The sequence below is a fragment of the Eumetopias jubatus genome, unplaced genomic scaffold (genome assembly GCF_037043125.1).
Source record: "Eumetopias jubatus isolate StellerSeaLion01/CBP00866 unplaced genomic scaffold, mEumJub1_p1.0 scaffold_13, whole genome shotgun sequence".
NCBI lineage: Eukaryota > Metazoa > Chordata > Mammalia > Carnivora > Otariidae > Eumetopias > Eumetopias jubatus.
The window spans coordinates 18,608,615-18,628,688 of NW_028274819.1; the positions used below are offsets into that span (position 1 = coordinate 18,608,615).

General features: G+C 52.9%; 1 protein-coding gene across 2 annotated transcripts; it reads right to left on the minus strand.

The window, feature by feature from the left end:
* Nucleotides 1-990: 990 nt before the first annotated feature.
* On the minus strand, nt 991-16,413 carry ACCS (1-aminocyclopropane-1-carboxylate synthase homolog (inactive)). Of its 2 annotated transcripts, none has more exons than XM_028111405.2 (15): nt 16,281-16,413; nt 15,068-15,358; nt 14,112-14,171; nt 11,831-11,901; nt 10,631-10,700; nt 10,082-10,148; nt 8,015-8,112; nt 7,425-7,502; nt 6,566-6,666; nt 5,815-5,904; nt 4,297-4,342; nt 4,043-4,184; nt 1,933-2,075; nt 1,674-1,851; nt 991-1,534 (listed from the first exon to the last, which is right to left on the minus strand). In XM_028111405.2, exons 2-15 carry the CDS (start codon nt 15,356-15,358, stop codon nt 1,437-1,439), a joined length of 1,533 nt encoding a protein of 510 aa, XP_027967206.2. In that variant the 5' UTR covers nt 16,281-16,413; the 3' UTR covers nt 991-1,436. The 2 variants fall into 2 exon arrangements, with proteins under 2 accessions (XP_027967206.2, XP_027967207.2); XM_028111406.2 differs by having other exon boundaries at nt 1,674-1,827; nt 16,281-16,412.
* Between the last annotated feature and the right edge of the window lie 3,661 nt (nt 16,414-20,074).

Consider the following 20,074-nt stretch of genomic DNA (forward strand, 5'->3'; position numbering starts at 1 on the left):
GTGGCCGTTCTTAGTCTGACCCATAAAACCTGAAGGCTTTCCAGAACCAACAAATCCTAGTACCAGTGTTTCCTGGAAGTGGGAATAGAAAGGAGTGATACTTGGCCAAAGGCACTGAACAACAATTAAAGGTGCTGACGATGACAACACAAAGCCCAGTTCTCAGGACTGGAAAGAGTCAAAGCATCCTGCTGGTGCCTGTTTGGGCAGGGTACAAACAGCACAGGATTCGCAACCAAACCGACCTGACTTTGAATCCCGGCTCTGATACTTTCTAGCTACGTGACTTTGAGAATAGCATTCCAGCTCTCTGAGACTCCACGGCCTCATGTCTCAAGTGGTGGGTGATAATGTCAGCTTCCCAGGATTGTCGAAGCTAGAAATAATGCACAGAAATTATCAGCCCGGTGCCTGGCACATAGAAGGTATTCAAGAAAAGACAGGGAGAAGGAATGAATGGATGAAAGGCAGAAAGGCAGAGGAAAGCAAATCCTGTATCAAATACTATGATTTGCAGAAAATACACACTGACTGCACCCACATTATCTTAAAACAGAAGCAAGGAAAGAGACCGCATTTCTACACCAGAGTGGAGACCCCAGAGAAGGGTCTGCTGCACACAGCTTTAAGGTCAGTTGAGAAAGCCCACTTGGGCTCTAAACTCAAACAGCCCTGAGGATGGCCTGAGTGGCCCTTTGCCTGCTTAGGGTGGAAAGGCCAGCCTGGTTGTTCGAAGTCCAGCCCTTATCTCCCCCCCCCAGTAGTCGTGGCTAGATCACTCGGGTTTGAGATGTCGGAAGGCAGCTCCTTGCCGGGAAGAAGGAGGAGGAAGAGCATCCCAGAAGCAGAGCAGCTCTTCTGACTGCCCCCGTGGGGTCTTGTTCACCGTGGCCCAAGCGGAGGCCTGTCCCAGGTGCCAGGTGTCCTGTGGGCCCACACACCCTCACGGGGGGAGAACAACAGGAACACACAGAATTAACTCCGTCCTCCTGGGGTTTGGGAATTATCACCCTTGTTTATTTCTTGGGCATGTTGTCTCTTATATGTGTTGTTCCTCTGACTTGTTTCCCTGGCAACAAAGGAGGAAGGAGGGTGCCATCAAAAGAAGGTACACATTGTTTTCTTTTCATGATCTCAGGGGGGTGAAGGGTCGTGCTTAGGAGCAGTCACGACTCCTCCATTCTGTACATTACTCACCACAGAGGCTTCTAGTTTCTCCCAGTTTTGTTTACTAGAGGGGGAGGGGCCGAAGCAGAGCACAGCCGAAGGAGTCTCTCACTGCCCCTGAGAGGGGCCAGGAATGGTTCTTTTTCGGGGGTGAGGTCACATCGGGTACCCGCCTGACAAATGGCCCATCTGCCGTCGGTCTTCACAGCCCCAAATGGCTCGGGTTGGCAGTGGCTGCCAGGCCCTGCTGTCCCCCAGCGACGACCAGCTCACCTGTGCTGGCTCCTTGGCTCCTGGGCCTGACAGGAATGGGGCTCTTCGGCCACCTGGGATTTGCCCCCAAGCACCTGCCGGACCCTCCGCATCCCTGGGAAGGAGAAGTGAGAGCCCCATAGCACGGACGGCTGGGAGGGCAGGCTGGGCAGGCTGAGGCTGCTGGAGCCACAAGCGGGACGAGAAGGGGGAGCGCAGAATGAAGGGTGAGGCAGGGAGGGGAGGTCACTTACCTAGGCAAAGCCGGTGGGCCTTGTCCGAGAAGACCAAGCGGAACCAGCCGGGCTCTTTACACTCGAAGGTCTTGCCACAGGATAGCAGCACCTTGTTGTCCAAAAAGCGGCGCCAAAGCAGCATCTCCTCCTTAAAGGTGGCCTCAGGCAGGAACTGGGAGGGTGGCAGGGGTTCAGGCTGCAGACGAGACACCCCTGCCCCTCACCTGTGGGGGAAGGCTTCAACTACCCCCCAGACCTGCAGCCCCACCTGCGTTACCTTCCTCAGGTCAACCCAGATGAAGAAGCCCGCCCCGCGGCTCAGGAAGGGGATGCCCAGGGCCTGGAGCTCTCCTGCCACATAGGTGTGGGCAGCCTTGAGCCGGGCATGGTTCTCCGGTAGGTACACCTGGTTGATCCAGTCTGTTTGGGTGAAAAGAGAAGCCAAGAAATAAATCTCTCACCAATCCTCCACGCTGTCCCACGAGTCTAAATGCTGACAAGAGAAAGGCCACGAGCTGCCAAGACCCTTTCCCCAGCTGGTGGATGGGGGCCGCAGGAATAGTCCATGTCCAGTAGAAAGCACCGGAAATTCAGATACCTGGCCTCACAGCTCCCAGTCCTGCGGACACAGGGTCCCTTAGGGGGCATATCCTAACTGAAGGATGGCCCACTCACACACTGATGCTTCCGAGCCACAGACGCTGCTGTTCAGATCCCAGCCTGGCCACTGACAAGATGCAGGGCCTAGGGCAACTTCACCTCCCCGTCCTCAGCGTTTCTATTAACTTTCTTTGGTGTCCCATTTGATGAGGATTTTTTAATTGTTTTTTCAAACGATTTGACATTTCTTTTTTTGAGAGAGAGAGTGAGAGAGCAAACAAGTGTGCAAGCAGGGGGAGTGGGCAGAGGGCAAAGGGAAGGGAGAGAGAGAATCTCACTCTAACCTCAGTGCGGGACTGGACCTCACAACCCTAAGATCATGACCTGAACTGGAAACCAAGAGTTGGATGCTTCACCGACTGCGCCACCCAGGCGCCCCCACCCCCCTTTGACGAGCTTTAACACATGCGCACATCTGTGTAACCCACCCCCTGCAGGCAGGACACCGAACTGTTCCCTCGCCCCAAGGAACACCCTCATGCTGTTCATAGTCATGTCACTCCCCTGCTGCCCCACAACCACTGGTCTGTTCTCCGTCACTCTGGTTTTGCCTTTTCCAGAATGTCACAGAAGTGGGATCAGACAGTCGTGTCACCTTTTGAGACTGGTCTCTTACACTCAGCACAATGCCTTTGAGCTTACTCTGTGTGGCCCTAGATCCCGCTGCAGAGCCATGTTCCATTGTGTGGATGCACCCCAGCTTGTCCCCTCCTTCATCCTTGGAAGGACTTTGGGGGTGATCGTGAACAAAGCAGCTATAAAGATTCACTTGGGGGCGCCTGGGTGGCTCAGTTGGTTAAGCGACTGCCTTCGGCTCAGGTCATGATCCCGGAGTCCCGGGGTCGAGTCCCGCATCGGGCTCCCTCCTCAGCGGGGAGCCTGCTTCTCCCTCTGACCCTCCCCCCTCTCATGTGTTCTCTCTCTCTCTTTCTCACTCTCTCAAATAAATAAATCTTTAAAAAAAAAAAAAGATTCACTTGGTGGGTTTTGTGTGACTGTAAGGGCAAACAGCGAGGAGTGGGATTGCGGGGCCATTTGGGAAGCGTGTGTTTAACTCTGCAAGCCACTTTGCTTTCCAAAGGGGCCGCGCCCCCTTCCGTGCCCAGAGCAGCGTGAGAGTTGAAGCTGCTCCGCATCCTCGCCAACACATGATGGCGTCACTACTGTTCTAAATTTTAGCTGTTATAGCAGGTGTATAGTATCCAGTCCTCATTTCCACATCTATAAAATACCGGGGGAAAGTACAGGAATATCTGCCTCCTAGGATTCTGGGGAGGGACCAATGAGTTGGTGCAATGAGAACATCTAGCAGGGCTCAATAAAAGGTGGCAATTACAGATCACCTTTGCTATCCAGACTCACTATCCAAGATCCTCGTAGGCAGAGACACTTCCACTATAACTGTTCTCGCTTTGTCGCTTCTACTCTCTCTTTCTTCAAGCACTCACAGCCACTAATGATGAGTTCATGTTGACTAAGTGCCTATTATATGCCAGGTATCATTCGAACTGACAAATCACATGAACTAAGGTTTGGGGAGGTGAAGGAATGTGCCACACCGCCAGGAAGTGACGGAGTCGGCTATGAACGCAGTCATGGCCCTGGGTTCTCAAACACCACCCTAAATTCTTCTCATGAGAGAAGCACCCATGATCCCTGGCCCACCCCCGACTGGCTATAACCTCCCCTCTCCTCCAATTCTCAAATGACCAGGCCCAGGCAGTCACCACGGTCCCGGAGCAGCTGTGCCATCTGGTACTGGACCAAGCCACTGAGGCCGTGATAGCGGCAGAGGGAGGCCACCGCAGTGGCCACGTCCCGGTTTTCTGTGTACAGCGTGCCGAAGCGGAGCCCAGACATCCCGAAGTCCTACGGAGAAAGGCACCCTGAGCAGTGGCCAGCCCTCCACCGAGGAAGCTGTTTCCACCCACCTCTCTGCCCTCCCACCTCCCTGACATCCCGAGGCCAGCCAGGAACCTACCTTGCTGGTTGCCCACATCACATGGGTCCTCTGGGGGTCAGGCAACCTGCAGAGAACACAGTATGGGAACGGAGGCAACACAGATCCACAAAAGCTCATACGTGTTTGGATGAATTTGGTTCTGGTTCTGTGTGAAGCCCTGGTTTCATCTCTTGAATCACCAATTCCCACACATCCTTAGAGCCAGGGTCAGCAAACTACAGCCTGCAGGCTAAACCCGGCCCACAGCCTGTTTTTGTAAATAAAGCTTTATTGGAACACAGCCATGCTTTTTCATGTACATATTGTCTATGGCCGCTTTTGTGCTATACGGCAGAGCTGAGTGAGAGACCGTAGGCCTACAAAGCCTAAATATTTGCCATCTGATCCAAAAATATTTGCCGACCCCCAATCTAGAGCTTAGCTCCAATTCCACTTCCTCAAACAGATCGTCTCTGAGCACCTCCCAGTAGACCGGGCCCATTGGGGACACCAAGGAGATCCCCTCATGCCTCCCCAGACTTGTCCTTTTTAGCACTTATCAAAGCCACAATCAAATGACTGTGTATTTAGCCACTAAAATGTTTTTTCTGGGGGCACCTGAGTGACTCAGTTGGTTAAGCATCCAATTCTTGGTTTTAGCTTAGGACATGATGTCGCAGTTGTGGGACTGAGCCCCGAGTGGGGCTCTGCCCTCAGCGTGGAGTCTGCTTAAGATTCTCTCTCCCTCTCCCTCCTGCTCACTCTCTCTCTCTCTCTCTCAAATAAAATCTTTAAAATGTTTTTTCTGGCTAGAAACGAAAGTTCCACCCGAGGGGGGCCTATGTCTTTCTCGCTCAATGTTGTATCCCAGCACCGAGCATGTCTGGCACAGAGTAGGTGACCAGTCTCTATTTCTCTGCCCCTCACTTTCCTAATCCATAAACAAACAGGAGTAACAGCCGTGCACTTGGCAGAGCCTCATAAGGACCAGCTGAGAGAACCAACGGAAAGGACTTCACAGGGTCCAAAGTTCCGAACAAAGAACAGGAACTACTAGAATCTCTCAGTGTCACACTTACAGACCTCACAGGTGATCTGGTCCAAGAGTTTCCAAAGCTGTTGCAGCCACAGATTCTTGGCTCAGACTAAATCTAATGAAAAAGCCCAAACAGCTAGAAGTGCTTGGCACACGCCTGGGGCTGCAGAAGGATTTGCTGAACGAGTGAGTGAGTGAGTGAGTGGACGGATGGTGATGAAGCTGAAGCTACTCTGGAGATGAGGGGGACAGCACCGGCCAGTTCCCACCCTCGCAGCCCATCCCACCCCCAGGAATCCTACGGCCCAGCCCCTCCTTGGAGCTCTCAGAAACCCCACAGAACAATTTGAAAACCCCTGATGCAGCCCAGCCCTCCCATCTTCTCTTTAGGGGATCTGAGGACAGTGGGACCAGCTGGATGGAAGAGGAACTGCCCCGGGACAGGTCACGCCCTGTGGACTAAGCCACAGGGGCCCAGGGACCAGGGCTTGGCAGAGGTGGCTGTGACAGGGCAGACTCACCCTTCCAGGCTCAGGACGCTGCAGTAGGCTGCCGACTTCTCAAACACGGACAGCATGTAGACTTCATCCACCATCACGTGCAGCTCGTGCCTGGAGGGACAGGGCCGGGGAGGAGACGGCTTGCTCTGCAGGCCAAATAGGTCCCCCACGGTGGGGAAGCAATGGCTCAGAAACCCAATGGGACCAGGGTCGAGCCCAGGGCTACCAAACTTTTTTCCAGAGACACCTTTCTCGTGTCTGAATTTTCACACAGGAAGCCGCACACACAAAGCAGATGACAGTGGGGGCTCTTGAAGCACTGTGGAGGAGAGGCGGAGGCCTCGGGCACCTCCATGGAAGAAGGGCCCAACTGAGTGCCAAACAGGTATGTACAGACAGACCCAGATTCAAGTCTGGCCCTACTGCTCACTCCAAGGCTCAGTAACCTGCGGACAATGACCGCGTGATGACTAATAGGGTGACCGGGAGGACTGCATGAGATATGGCATGTAAAGAGCTTAGCAGGGTACCCAGCCCCTGGCGGGGGGGGGCGGGAAATACAATACAGGACAGCTGTTGTCCTAAAAAGAAAGAGGGAGAGAGAGAACTAGCAACCCACAAACTGCTGGCCCCTCCACCCCACTGCTGGGGAGGGGCCAAAGCAGGCGGGAGCCCATAGCGGAGTGGACAGGGTATTAGAGTCTGTACCAAAACCTGCACCGGTATCCTGGTCCACCAGGACGTTTTGAGGGGTGACTGTGGGGTGCCTCACCTCTTGGCAAATTCCAGGTAGTTCCGCAGCTCTCCTGGGGAGTAGATGTCGCCCAGAGGGTTGTGGGGGTTGATGAGGATGAGACCTTTAACCTTCACACCCTGAAACCATCAGTGGGGCAGGAAACGCTCAGCTCCTCCTGAAGGCCAGAGCCAGACGCTCCCACTGAATGGGGCCGGCGGCTGGGCGGGCCCCCGGGGAAATGGGATGTGAACACGTTCACAACTCAGCATGAAGCGGACAAGGGCAGAGAATCACGTATCTGCGGCAGACATCCATATGTGCATCGTGTCAACAGGGAAGGAAACCAGAGGCAGAGAACAAAGCCCAGAGGCAAACAGGCCCAGATGCCAGTAAAGGCTGCCTCTGTTGGTAGAATAATGGGCGGGGGGTTGCCCTTTTAGAATTCCTACAGGAGGCACCTATGACTGTAATGGCCACAGATGGACTGGAAGGGAACCACGGGAGTAGTACTTGTCTCTGCCTTTCTTCAGGAGGTGTCCTCAAACGGGGACGTGACAGGGGAATCACGTCCTCGAATGACCAGGGAGACTGCTGAACGACAGACCACTAAGCTCCACACTTGATCCACTGAATCAAACTCGGGTGCAGCAGGGGTGGGGGGTGTTTATCGAGTTCCCTGGCTGACTCTTTGTACACAGGTCTCAGAGTCTGTCTCTAGTGGGAAGACCTTCCATGGACTCCTGATTAACCCCCAGAATGGTTCCCTGTGACCATGGGACACCCCAACCCCATCAGGGAGCGCCAACCCCATGGTGAGGATGAGATCAGCCAGAGGAAGTCTGTGCCCTGCTCAGACCCACCCCTCCCAGCCTTGGGTTTGACTTGACCCCCAGACCTCAGAATTAGCTCTCTGCAGGGCCATCTCAAGCCTCTCCACAGTGAGCTGGAAGGGGCGTGTGTCCAGCCCAGTGACCTGAAAAAAGATGGAAAAAAGCCACCAGCCCAATTCAGTGATCCCCCAAACCTGAGCTTCTGGGGCCTCTCCTACCTGTCATCTCTAGCCTACCTAGAACAGTCACTGAAAAAACACCGGCAGGGTCACTGCCCTCCTTGCTGCCCACCCCATCACATCAGGGACACCTCAGCACTCTTAGTCAGGAAGAGGCCCCAGAGATCCTCTGATTGGGGCCTAAGAACTTACACGTTGAGGTCTGCTCTGCCCCATCCTCACCCCACCATTTTGATGTAGTCTCCCTGCGGCTGCCCTTGGCTTCTGCACTGACCCCACAGACCTCAGAGCCGGGACCTGGGGAGCCCCAGGGGAACCCAGGTACGGACAGCCATCGGCAACAGAAGGCTCTACTCCCCTTGCAGCTGTTGACCCCAGCATGGACTTCCTCCCATGTCTGCCCTCAAATTCAGAGAGAGGAAAGTCTTCCCCTATAGGAAGGCCCGGGTCCTACCTGGGGTCTCAGGAACTCTTACCTCACTGTCCAGATAGACACAGACCAGACGGACATTGCCATAGAGATAGACGTGCTGTGTGATGGCTCCATAGTAAGGGGCAGGGATCAGGAAAGCCTCTGAGGGCAGGAATGGGCCAGGGCCTGTCACCCTCTGGCCAGAACACCCCGGTCAACCCCATCCACAGGCTCCATGCCCCTCCCAGCCTTCCACGTCCTTGGGGGAACACCGGGGCTACACTCCATCTCAACTCCCAAGCTCTCACTAACACCTGGATCCACTGATATGAGTCGCTTTTCTGATCATCTGTAGCTAACATGTACTGAACACTTACTATGTGCTGGAAACTGGGCTAAATGTGTATTTGTGTGTTATCTCATTTGGGCCTCACAATCGCTCTGTGACATCAGTACTCTTGTCACCCTAATTTTACCAATGAGGACACTGAACCTCAGAGGATCCCTCTGAAGCACCCCACGTGCTGGCTCACTCCAAGGACAGACTGGGATCCAGCGAGGCAAAGCTGCGGGGTGATCTGGGCTTGACAAACGGACAAACGTGACAGCATACAGAATTGCCCAGAGATAGAGTGTGTTCAGGAGGAGTGGATTCTCCCTCCCTGGGGACATTCAAACACAAGGCTGAAGCCATCTGGTTGGGAGGCATGTCATGCGGAAGATTCTAGCTGGGGGGTCGGGGGAGGGGCTGATGACTTCCAAGGAGTACCCTAATGCAGAGACAGGCATTCCCCCAGTTCCGAAGAGGATGCGAGTCAAGCTTTCCTCCCTTCCCCCAGTCTGCCCCACTCACAGCTCTGGAAGAGGCAGCTTTGTCCTACATGTTCCCTACCCCAGCCATGGGGAGTGGGCTAGAGGGAAACAAGGGACCCGAGGGAGCCAACAACCGGCTGGCGAGAAACCCATCACGTGTGTGCTCTCTCTCACGACTTCACTCCAGGAAGCACAGACACTCAGGAGGTGAGAACGTGCACCTGAGCAGAAAGGTCATGAGCAGGTGGAGCTGGGGCAGCTGCCCTGGGCCATACGGGAGCTGCGGAAGGTCCAGAGAGAGCTCTGCACGTACAAAGGGGGGGAGGAGGGACTGTCTAGCCCCTTGAGAGGTGGAGAGAGTGACACTGAATCCCGTTCTTGACTGTTCGAGAATGGGTAGGAAATCGCCTATCCTATCCTTCTTATGGTTCAAATCTTGGTTCTTATCTCTGTGTGTGAATCTGACAAGTCACTTAACCCCCTGTGCCCTGATGTCCTCATCTGGGACATGGGAACGGCACAGGACCTACCTCAGAGGGGAGAAGTGAGAATTAAAGGGGCCTATGTGTAAAGCCTTAGGCTGGTGCCTGCAACACAGCATGTGGTCAGTAAAGCTCACCCATATAATCACTGTCAGCGAAGCTGGTATGAGTGGGCCTCTGTTCTGGTGACAATAACCCCTGACCAGGACCCGCTCTGTGGCCCACTACGGCTCCTCTAGCAGATGGTGCTGGCTGCCTGCTCTACAGCCATTCCAATTTTCTGGCTAAGAGAGCACCAGATTTCCCAGGGATGACCAGCAATAAGTCCAAGGACGGAGGGCCTCTTCCCCCAGCCCCTGGGGATGAGCCACGAGTGGCTGAAGTCAGCCGTGGTTCTTATCCATCTACCAGGGGCTGCTCTGGGAATGGGTTTGTGAGGCGGTTCTGGCCAGCGAGATGTAAGGGGAGCTCTGCTGGGACTTTCTTTGGGAAAGAGTATCTCCCCTGCCCCCTCCCAATAAAACAAAGACACAGGCAAGTCACAGCCTTTCCCCTTTCTCCCTGCTTTAGGACCCACTGTCACGTAAGGATGCGACAGCCATCACATGAAGGGAAAAACCAAGGTCATCCCAGAGACAGGCCCCGAACCCTGGCATCACGTTGACCTCTGCAACTGCCAACATCCGGGTATCTGGTCAAGCCACCCATTAAGCTCCTTGCAGTCTCGTAGTCTACTATGGCCAAAGGCATTCTAATGCAACCCGCAAAGACAGGCAACTATGGACCCTGCAGGCATAGGGCGGCCCCCAAAGCTGAGCAGGCCGTGGGTCACTTACCCCCCACCTCACACAGCACCGTGGCCAGAGCCGAGAAGAGAGAGGCACAGCCATTCAGAACCACCACCTGCAGGTGACACATCCATGTGACAAAGATGAATATCCATCCAGGAGGGAGCAAGGACCTACAGCTGTCTCCAGGCTGGCATAGGAGGGAGGGACAGACCCAACTTGGTGCCCTCTGTCACAGCAAAGCCACCAGAGGAAGCCAAAGGCCTCTCCTGACTAACAGCCAAGTGCATCTGTGGCTTATTCTTTGGACCACGCTCTGGATCAACAGAGCAAGGAAGAGGGAGTTGGTCACTCAGAGAGTCTTGCCCGAAGGTATGCAGGCAACGAGGGACCATAGAACAAACTGGAGCAGGAACTGTAACCCAATTATATCCTAAATACCTAGGATGAGGAAGACAAAGCATGGGGGTGTTCCTAATTCCACCTGGAAACACGTCAAAACCGAGTGAAAGGCAGATCTCAAGCCCGTGCTACCCCTGCATGGGATGGGGGAGGTGGGCAGAAGAGCAGGGGAGAGCCGAGGAGGGGAATACTCACATTCTCTGGCTTAAGGGGTGTGGGGCTCTTGCAGTAGAAAGACAGGAATCTGGCCACTTCCTCCCGGAGGCTGGAAATCAGACAGAGAGATGGGCGGCACTTGTCAGATGATCCCCAACCCACGGTCCATCCCAAAGCTCCTCTGGTGAATCTTCACCCAGATGCCATTAACCTTCTCTGGTTTTCCACGAGGGCAGTGGGGTCAGCGTGGTCTCCACACCGCAGGGCCCACAAGCCCCCTGCCCCACCACTACCCACAAGCGGAGACTTGCCTCCTCTGTAGTTCCAGGACGCCCGACCCACCTAACCCGCAGGCCTCAGGGATATCAAAAGCAGCTCCAGCTACATGTAGATCTAACTAATGGCAATAACGTTATTGTAACAACAGCTATCGTCAGAGTCACTGTTGCGGCATGTGCATTATGCAGGAGTTACCTGGGGAATCTTACTCACTCAATCTTTACAACACCCCTAAGATGCTATTATTATTCCCATTTTACAGACAAAGAAACTGAGGCTTGAAGGAACTAAGTCACCTGCTGGTCAGTGGCAGAGTCCACACTCGAGCCAGCGGGCTGTCTCGGGGGCCCTCCATCCTCATTACTATAGGAACATGCGCTTTGGAACCAAGTCCTCTTTGGCCACTAAGCCCTTGGAACAGCGGCTGCCCCCAGCAGGTGCTCACTAAGTAGCAACTCCAATTAGCATTATTTAGCACACCCCATCTGACCAGGAGGAAAACGCCCTCGCCAGCAGCCCCCCAAGGCTGGTCCTGGTTCCTGTAAAACTACTGAGAGAGCGGAGACAAGGACTCCACGCCTGAAGGCCCTTCGCAGTCCTCCGACCCAGGGAACGCAAGCGACGGAGCTCCTGAGCTGGGGAGGAACCAGCAGAGGGACTAGATCCCTGCAGATGCTCCGGGAGACCCCCAGATCGCCAGGCCCCCAGGACGGGCCCTCGGCCTGAGGCAGGCTTTCTCCACCTGCCATATTCACATTTGGGGTGGGATAATTATTTGTTGTGGGGGCTATCCTGGGCACCTCGTAGGTGGTTTAGCAGCATCACTGGTCTCTACCCGGTAAATGCCAGTAAGAGCCCCTTCCCAGTTGTGAAAACCAGAAGTGTCTCCAGATGCCCTAGGTCCCCTGGGGAGCAAGACCACCCGGGGCTGAGAACCACCGGCCCACGGCAGCTACTTACAACCGATGTCCCCTCCAGTCAGGGTACTGCAGCAGGGACGGCTCCACCCGCAGCATGTCGCTCTGACTCAGCTGGGGACAGAGGGAAGAGCGGGGCTGAGGGCCACACACCCTCATGGTGACCACCGGCGCTTGCACCCACATCCACACTGCACCCGCGCCAGTAAAGCCTGGCCTTGGTCCACTCATCAGAGAAACCAGCAGACAGACGGCACAGGCACAGCACTCTCCTGCCTATTTTGCAGATGAGGAAACCGAGGCTCAAAAAAGTGAGGTGACTCAGCCAAGGTCATGGAGCTAGCAAGTGGCAGAGCTGAGACAAAACCCAGAAGGTCTGACTCCTAATCCAGTGCTCTTTAAACAACACTGCCATCTCAAAACCTGGAGGGGTGGCGGCGCCTGGGTGGCTCAGTCTGTTAAGCATCTGACTCTTGATTTCCACTCAGGTCGGGATCTCAGGGTCGTGAGATCGAGCCCCGTGTTGGGCTCCGTGCTTAGCAGGGAGTCTGCTCGAGCTCTCTCCCTCTGCCCTGTCCATGTTTGTGCTCTCTCTCTCTCTAATAAATACATAAATCATTTGAATAGATAAATACATAAAGAACCCAGGGGGGGTGGATTTGTACAGGCAATGATAGAGACCACGCTACTCAGCTTCTCCCTGGAGTGACAAAAGGCGTCCCAGAATTGGGTGCCATCACCTCGGTGTTGGCTCCAACTTCTGGAGGGACTCGGGCCATTGTGTTCCTGCAGGCTCAGCTCGACCTTACGCTTCAGAAAGTGTGGCCATTTCTACATCATCCCCACCCTGACCAGGTGCGGGGTTAGTAACTCGCTGGGCATCACAGACACAATGTCAAGAAAAGGTAGAAGTCTTGGGGAGTGAACCAAAGAAGAAGGGCAGTCAGCCACTTGTATATGACTCCAGCCTCTTCTGTCTCTCCCTCGGCCCGGGGAGCCACACCGTCCAGCAGCAAGGCCGTAGTTACGTGCGCCTCCTGAGCACTTGGAATGCGCCTAGTGTGAACTGAGACCCACTGGATTTGAAACACTTGATATGAAAACAGTATGTAACGTATCTTAATTTTTTAGATTGATTACATGTTGAAAGGGTCCTATTTTGGATGTATGGGGCTAAATAAAATATATTACTAAGATGAATTTACCAATTCCTTTTTATTTATCTAACAGAAAATTTTAAGTTATATTCGTGGCTCACATTTTACTTCTATTGGACAGTGCAGCAGGGAACTGCTAGATAGAACACGCATCTTAAGCCCCCTTCCTACACCCCTCTCCCCTTGGGTCTTAGATTTGTCACCCTCGGAAATAAGTTCCTTTGGGTTAGCCGTCGCTTTCTCTACAATCCTAAACTTTGAGCGTGGGGCCTTGGGAGACACATTTATCAGGCATTTTCACTGGTTTGCTAGGAATGGCTCAAACTATGAAGTTTCCAGGAATTTTACATGCTGTTTTTAAAAAAAGCCATTTAAAATAATTAAATTCTATAAACGTATAAATAAGTAAATTACACTAAAAACAAAGGTAATAACTAAAACATCACTGCTTCTGATTATGTTACTACATTTTTTTTAGATTTTATTTATTTATTTGTCAGAGAGCACACGCACAAGCAGGGTGTGGCAGGCAGAGGGAGAAGCAGGCTCCCCGCCGAGCAGGGAGCCCTATGCAGGGCTCGATCCCAGGACTCTGGGATCATGACCTGAGCCGAAGGCAGACGCTTACCCAACGGAGCCACCCAGGTGTCCCTATGTTATTACATGTTTATGTGTGTTCTTGAGGCTATTTCCATCTTTGTGTCTACATGGTGGGCACACTACATAATGGGTGCCACAACCCCCCTTTGCCCAACTTTGAGTGCAGGGATGTCACATCCGTGGCCTGAAATCAGCCACGGTGGGAGTATTTACACTACGGGAATTGGCAAAAGCTGCAAATCAGAGTCCTCCCTACCCCAGATGTGGTTGATAAATACTGACCACACCCCACTGAGTGCTTCCCCCCCCACCCCCCCACCCCGTGAAAGCAGGAGGGACTGAGTATGGGGAAGAGATGAAGAAGCAGGACCAGAACAGGGAAGTGACTCGCCCAACACCACAGAGAAACTTGTCCCTGAGGTGGATCTGGAACCGGGTGGGCTGACTCTCAGGCCAGGGCTGCGGAGGCAAGCAGCAGGCTCTGGTCAGGGAAGCCTTCAAAGGAAGTCCAAGAGCAGACAGTCCCTGGGAGCTACTGATACCACCCAGAGGTGCACCAGGACTTACCCGACTGGACAGCAGGTCAAAGCAGAGTTTGTTCTCGCTGGTGCCCAAGTTAATGATGCCCTGGAGACAGAGATACGGAGGCAGGGTGAGCATAGCCGAGGGGTCCTGAAGGAAGACCCGAGATGCTCACCGAGGCAGAAAAGCAAAGCGGGAGTGGTCCTGCCCTTCCAAACACCCTTCCTTGGCCTTCCCATGAGTGTGGGCTGGACCTAGTGACCCACTTCTCACATACAGAATATGCAGATGTGACATCTTGCAAGAATAGGTTATAAAGTGCCTGGCTTCCATCCTGGGTACTCATGGTGTCTCCTTCTCTCTTGGATTGCCTGCCCTGGGGGAAGCCTGCTGCCATGTCATGAGGCAGTTCTGAGGAGCTTCCCGTGTGACCAGGGACTGGGGCCTGCCAACACCCACGAGAACGAACCTGGAAGTGATCCTCTCCCATGCCCCCCACCAAGTCAAGCCTAAGATGAGACCACAACCCTGGCTTCACCGCAAGTTCACAGAAGATTCTGAGCCTGAGGCACCCACCCAGATCCTGAACCCCAGAAATTATGAAATGTTTCTTTTAAGCTGCTGAAATCTAGGGTAATTTGTTACACAGCAACACATAACTATACAATCCTCCGCTTTCTTCAGGTCTCTACTCGAATCGTCACCTTAGGAAAGCGGCCCTCTGTGACCACCTTACCTAAAACAGCAACATCCCCAGACTGCCCGGGCGTTCTCTATCCTCTTTAGCCTGCTTTATCTTCTCTACAGAACTTATCACCATCTATTACAGGGATTTTTTTTGGGGGGGGGTCTGTTCCCCATCTGCCTCCCCCAGTAGAACAAAAACTCCATGAGGGCAGGAACTTTGCTTTTGCTCACGGATGCAACCCCAGCACCTAGAACAACCTCTTGGCCAAGTCCTTGGTTGCAGTCCCTCCGGTGGGGACAGGGGTCTCACTCACACTGGGGTTCTTGTCCTCATCATACTCGTCCGCGTGGTAGGTCCTGTAACCCTCCTCTGCTGAGTCCCAGAACCACTTAATGACGCCTCCCCTAGAGGACAGGTAGGAGCTGCCCGAGGACAACATGGCAGTGGGATCACCCGCTCCACAGAACTCCGACACCTTCCGGTCTGGTTTTCTGGAGCATTCTCTTTCCAGACCATCCCCATAGTTACTGTCCAGGTCCTGTGTGGAGGCTGAGCCCGGACAGGTGGCAGGTGCCCTGGATTCCCTCTGAGGCAGAGTGGACATCTGCAAAAGGACAAAAGTATTCAGGGCCTGAATTCAGCATTCAGAAAAGAAGGGCTTTTCACAGCAGCAAACCTGATTTGGGAGTCAAGAGGTCCTTCCCATTCTCCGGCTGCCTTTATGTTTATGTATCACCATTTCCTGTGTCCCTTACTAGTCCTAACCATGTGTGCAGTGGCTTCAACAAGTAAATTCTGTCAAGGATCTATTCAGGGCCGGGGGCTGGGCTTGCTACTTTTATATGATGTCACGTATAGCCGCTTTCGCTTGTTTTACATTTATGGGAGCTTTTCATTCTGCAGCCCAAGGGGTCACCAACGTTCTTTTTCCATTTTTGCTGACCTCAACTTCAAAACACCAGGGTAAAATGTTCTGACTTAAGCAGAAAGAGCCCCGGAGTCCCAGGAGTCTTGCGGTGATTGATGTCGGCGGGGCTAACGGGCAGGAGATCACTTGGTGATCGGGAGCGGGCGGTGGGTGGGGACCAAGGGGAGGACGACTGGGCGTCTCCCAAGGGCAGGCACCCCGGCCGAGCTCCAGGGGCCGGCCTCCCGCCAGGTGTTGGGAGGCACAGGTGTCAGGAGAGGGTGGTCTCCTCCTGCCCGCGGCTGTGAGCTCCTCCACTTTTTAAGCCACTTTCCTTATCGGCAGAGCGCGCGTAAAACCGCAGGGCACGGGGAGGCTATAAATGTGTGAGTTCCCGTAGATAAAGCGCTTAGAGCCAATCCGGGCTCGTGGATCAAGTTCGGTAAAGTAGGTTATCATCGCTCCTCGCCGAGTTCCCCGGTCCTGAGGCAAACCCACACACCGAGTGCCGGGGGACAGCCGGCGGCCCCGACCCCCGGGGCGCCCCCGCGGGTAAACACGGCTCCCCGAAGCACCCTCCCGCCCCCCCACTACGTGGCCGGCTCTCCCGGGCGCTCACCTCGCTCCCCACCCGCGACACGCAGGCCTGCGGACGGGCGGCGCGGCGGGAGGGAGGCCGAGCGGGAGCGCAGGGCCCCGGGTTCCGGCTGCCGGGCCGCGGAGTTGCGCGGGGCGGACGCCGGGGAGGGACGGCCGAGGCCTCGGCGGGCGGCTGAGCCTCGCGAGACCAGCCGGCTGAGGTTCCGGGACGAGGACGTGTGAGCGCCGGGCCCGCCCGCGCCCGGGGAGGCCCCGTTCGCTGCCCAGCAAAGCGGGATCGCAGCCCCGGGCCGCGCTGGGGAGGCGGGCGCCGGCGCGGTGGAACCGCGCGCCCCGGGCCCCTTCCGCTGCCGGGACCCGCCCTCCGGCGCCCGGCCTCCTGGACGCCCCGGCGTGACTCCCGCGCTGGGGGGTGGGGAGGGTTTCGGCCGCTCCGGGTGCCGGATCCCTGCCTCCGCCCCCACCGTTCCCGGTGCCGACCCCTTCCCCGGAGAGAGCAGAAGCCGAGAAGACCACCGCGGCGAAGGGTCGGCCTGCGGGCCCTGGTCTTCCCGGCCGGCACGTGGGGGCGCCTCCCTCTACCTCCCGGCCTCAGTTTCCTGATTTTGAAGCACTTAGAGTGCCTGAGGCTACTTGGCAAACATATGCCTGCTTGCACCCACGGAAAAGCCTTTCCGATTAAAGCGAGGGCATCCTTAAAACATCTTTCCCCTAGGAGAGTTTTTCCACTGGTATGAAATTCTCCTTTCGCTCCGTGGGACATTTGTTGAACTCTGCCACAGACCCCCTACACGTTCTGGGGCTTCGGCAGTGAGTTAGGCTACCCAGGCCCCAGCCTGCGCAGAGCCTTGAATAGAAAACGTCTCCTTTCCCCATGAAATAAGCAGGATCCCTCAATACAAGTATGGCAGGGAAGACTTATTGGTCTTCTGACCACTCCACTTCTTTTCTCTTTGGCCTTGCCAGGAACATTTTGACCTTAAGCAGCTCTCATGACTTTGTTGGGCCTCTGTGTGATGTTCTGTAAAACAAGCCAGTTCTCTCCATTTAAGTCATAGTCTATGTAATTCTGGTAAGTACTCTTACTGAATGCCTGTCTTGTGCCAGATCTCTGCAAAGTGCTGGGATGCGGTGATAAGCAAAACAAACAGTGGGCCTTTGGTTGATTGGGAAGGCAGACATACAAATGGGAGGACTATTTTCTTTTTTTAAGATTTTATTTATTTATTTGACAGTGAGAGAGAGAGAGCCCAGCAAGGGGAGTGTGAGAGAGAGAGGCAGGCTTCCCCCTGTGCAGGGAGCCTGATGTGGGGCTCCATGGCAGGATCCCGGGATCATGACCTAAGCAGAAGGCATACACTTAACCGACTGAGCCACCCACGTGCCCCAAATGGGAGGACTATTAAGAAAGAGATTACCTGGTGCCATGGAAGCAAGCAGCAGGGAGATTCACCCCCAACCCCAACACATGCACTGGCCCCACATGGGAAGCCCTACACACATGTAATTGCTATATACACTAAGGAAATGATGGCTGAGTTCTGAAAGGTTAAGTCCTAGTTAGGGGGTGAGAGGGTGGAGTCTTGGAAATACGGGTGCATTTGATAGGGCCTTGAAGGTCAGGGTCAGTCTGGAACATTAACATTCTCAGGAATTGAACTTAAATGGACACATTTTCTTGAAAGACACAAGTTGCCAAAACTGACACAAGAAATAGAAAATGTGAATCACCCGATATCTCTTACAGAAATTAAATTCATGAGTAAAAACCTTCCCGTAAAGAAAATTCCTATACAGATGGCTTTACAGGTGAATTTTACCAAATATTTGAAAATTTTTAAAAAAATTAACTTGACACAAACTTTCAGAAAATTCAGGAACGAAGATTTCCAAAACATTTATGAGGTATTACTCTGATACCAAAACCAACCATGCATTACTCAAAAGAAAATTATAGCACAATACTCCTCATGAAAATAGATATAAAATTCTTTTGGTGGCGGGAGCCCACCACCCAATGTAAAATTCTTAATATCAAACCAAATCCAGCAATATATACGAGGAGGTATATCCTTATTGCAGGAATAGAATGTTGGCTTAACATTTAAAAGATTCAATGTAATTCCCAAAGATACACATGTAGTGATCCAAAGGGGCACATGCACCCCAATGTTTATAGCAGCAATGTCTACAGTAGCCAAACTATGTATGGAAAGAGCTTAGATGTCCATCAACAGATGAATGGATAAAGAATATGTGGTGTACACACACACACACACACACACACACACACACACACACACACACAAATGGAATATTATGCAGCCATCAAAAGGAATGAGATCTTGCCACTTTCAATGACATGGATGGAACTAGAGGGTATTAAGCTAAGCAAAATAAGTCAATCAGAGAAAGACAAATGTCATATGATCTCACTGATAAGAGGAATTTGAGAAACAAGACAGAGGATCATAGGGGAGGGAGGGAAAAATGAAACAAGACGAAACCAGAGAGGGAGACAAACCGTAAGAGGCTCTTAATCTCAGGAAACAAACTGAGAGTTGCTGGAGTGGAGGGGGGTGGGAGGGATGGGGTGGCTGGGTGATGGACATTGGGGAGGGTATGTGCTATGGTGAGCAGTGTGAATTGTGTAAGACTGTTGAATCACAGACCTGTACCCCTGAAACAAATAATACGTTATGTTAATAATAAAAAAAGGTTCAATGTAATTTACCACATTAACACTTAAAACAATTATATCTTCTGTAGAGGTATAGATAAAAACATATGACAAAAATTGAACCCTTATTCATGGGAAAAACTCTCAGCAAACTAGGAACTGAAGGAACTCTTATCTGGTGAAGGGCAGTATGAAAAATACTTACAGTAACATTGTACTTAAGAGTCGGGTGCCTGGGTGGCTCAGTCGGTTAGGCGTCTGACTCTTGATTTCAGCTCAGGGTTGTGAGATCAGCTACTCACTGGGCATGGAGCCTGCTTAAGACTCTCTCTTTCCCTCTCCCTCTGGCTCCCCACCCCCTCCCCTGCTCTTAAAAAAAAAAAAAAAAAAGAGCAAGAGTGACCTCAGTCCTGCTAAGATTGAGAACGAGAATGTCCTCCCTCACTACTTTTATTTAACATTGTACTGGAGGTTCTAGGCAATGCAATTAGAACGGAAAAATTAGAAATACTAAAAAGGAAGAAGGAAAATCACCTTTATTCATAATCAACATGATTGTATACATTGAAAATTCAAAGAAATCCCCCCCTCCACCGTGCTATTAGGGCTAAAAATGAGTTTAGCAAGGTCACAAGATACTGTCAGGAGAGGATTCTTCCTGGGTCTCTCATGTTTCTGCCTGTCTTACAAGGAGGGGCACTGACTGTCTTTGTTCTAGGCTGTCTTCAAGGAGAAACACACTCATGTACATAGACACATATATACACACGTGTAGAGTGAACAGCATTGGATGATAGCAATAGTGTCTCCCTCTAGAGCAAAGGGTAGGTTTATTACTCAATATAATAAAGATTATGTTTCCTTTGGGGCCAGAGTTCAGGCAAGCTTACTGCTCACCATAAAAGAATCTTGTTCCTTAAGCTTGGGTTTCCTCTTCTGCAGGACACCCCACTGCATGTGCAGTCATCAGCAGGTCCTCCTCACTTTTCCCTGTAGGAATCAGGGCTTGGGGAACCAAAAGCTGATACTCTGATTCCTCCTACTGTTGTGAGTAATAATTCTCTGACCCAGAATTCTCATGCCTTCTGCCAGCATCCATGAAAGCTGTTTGTACGTAGGGTAAAATCTCAGGG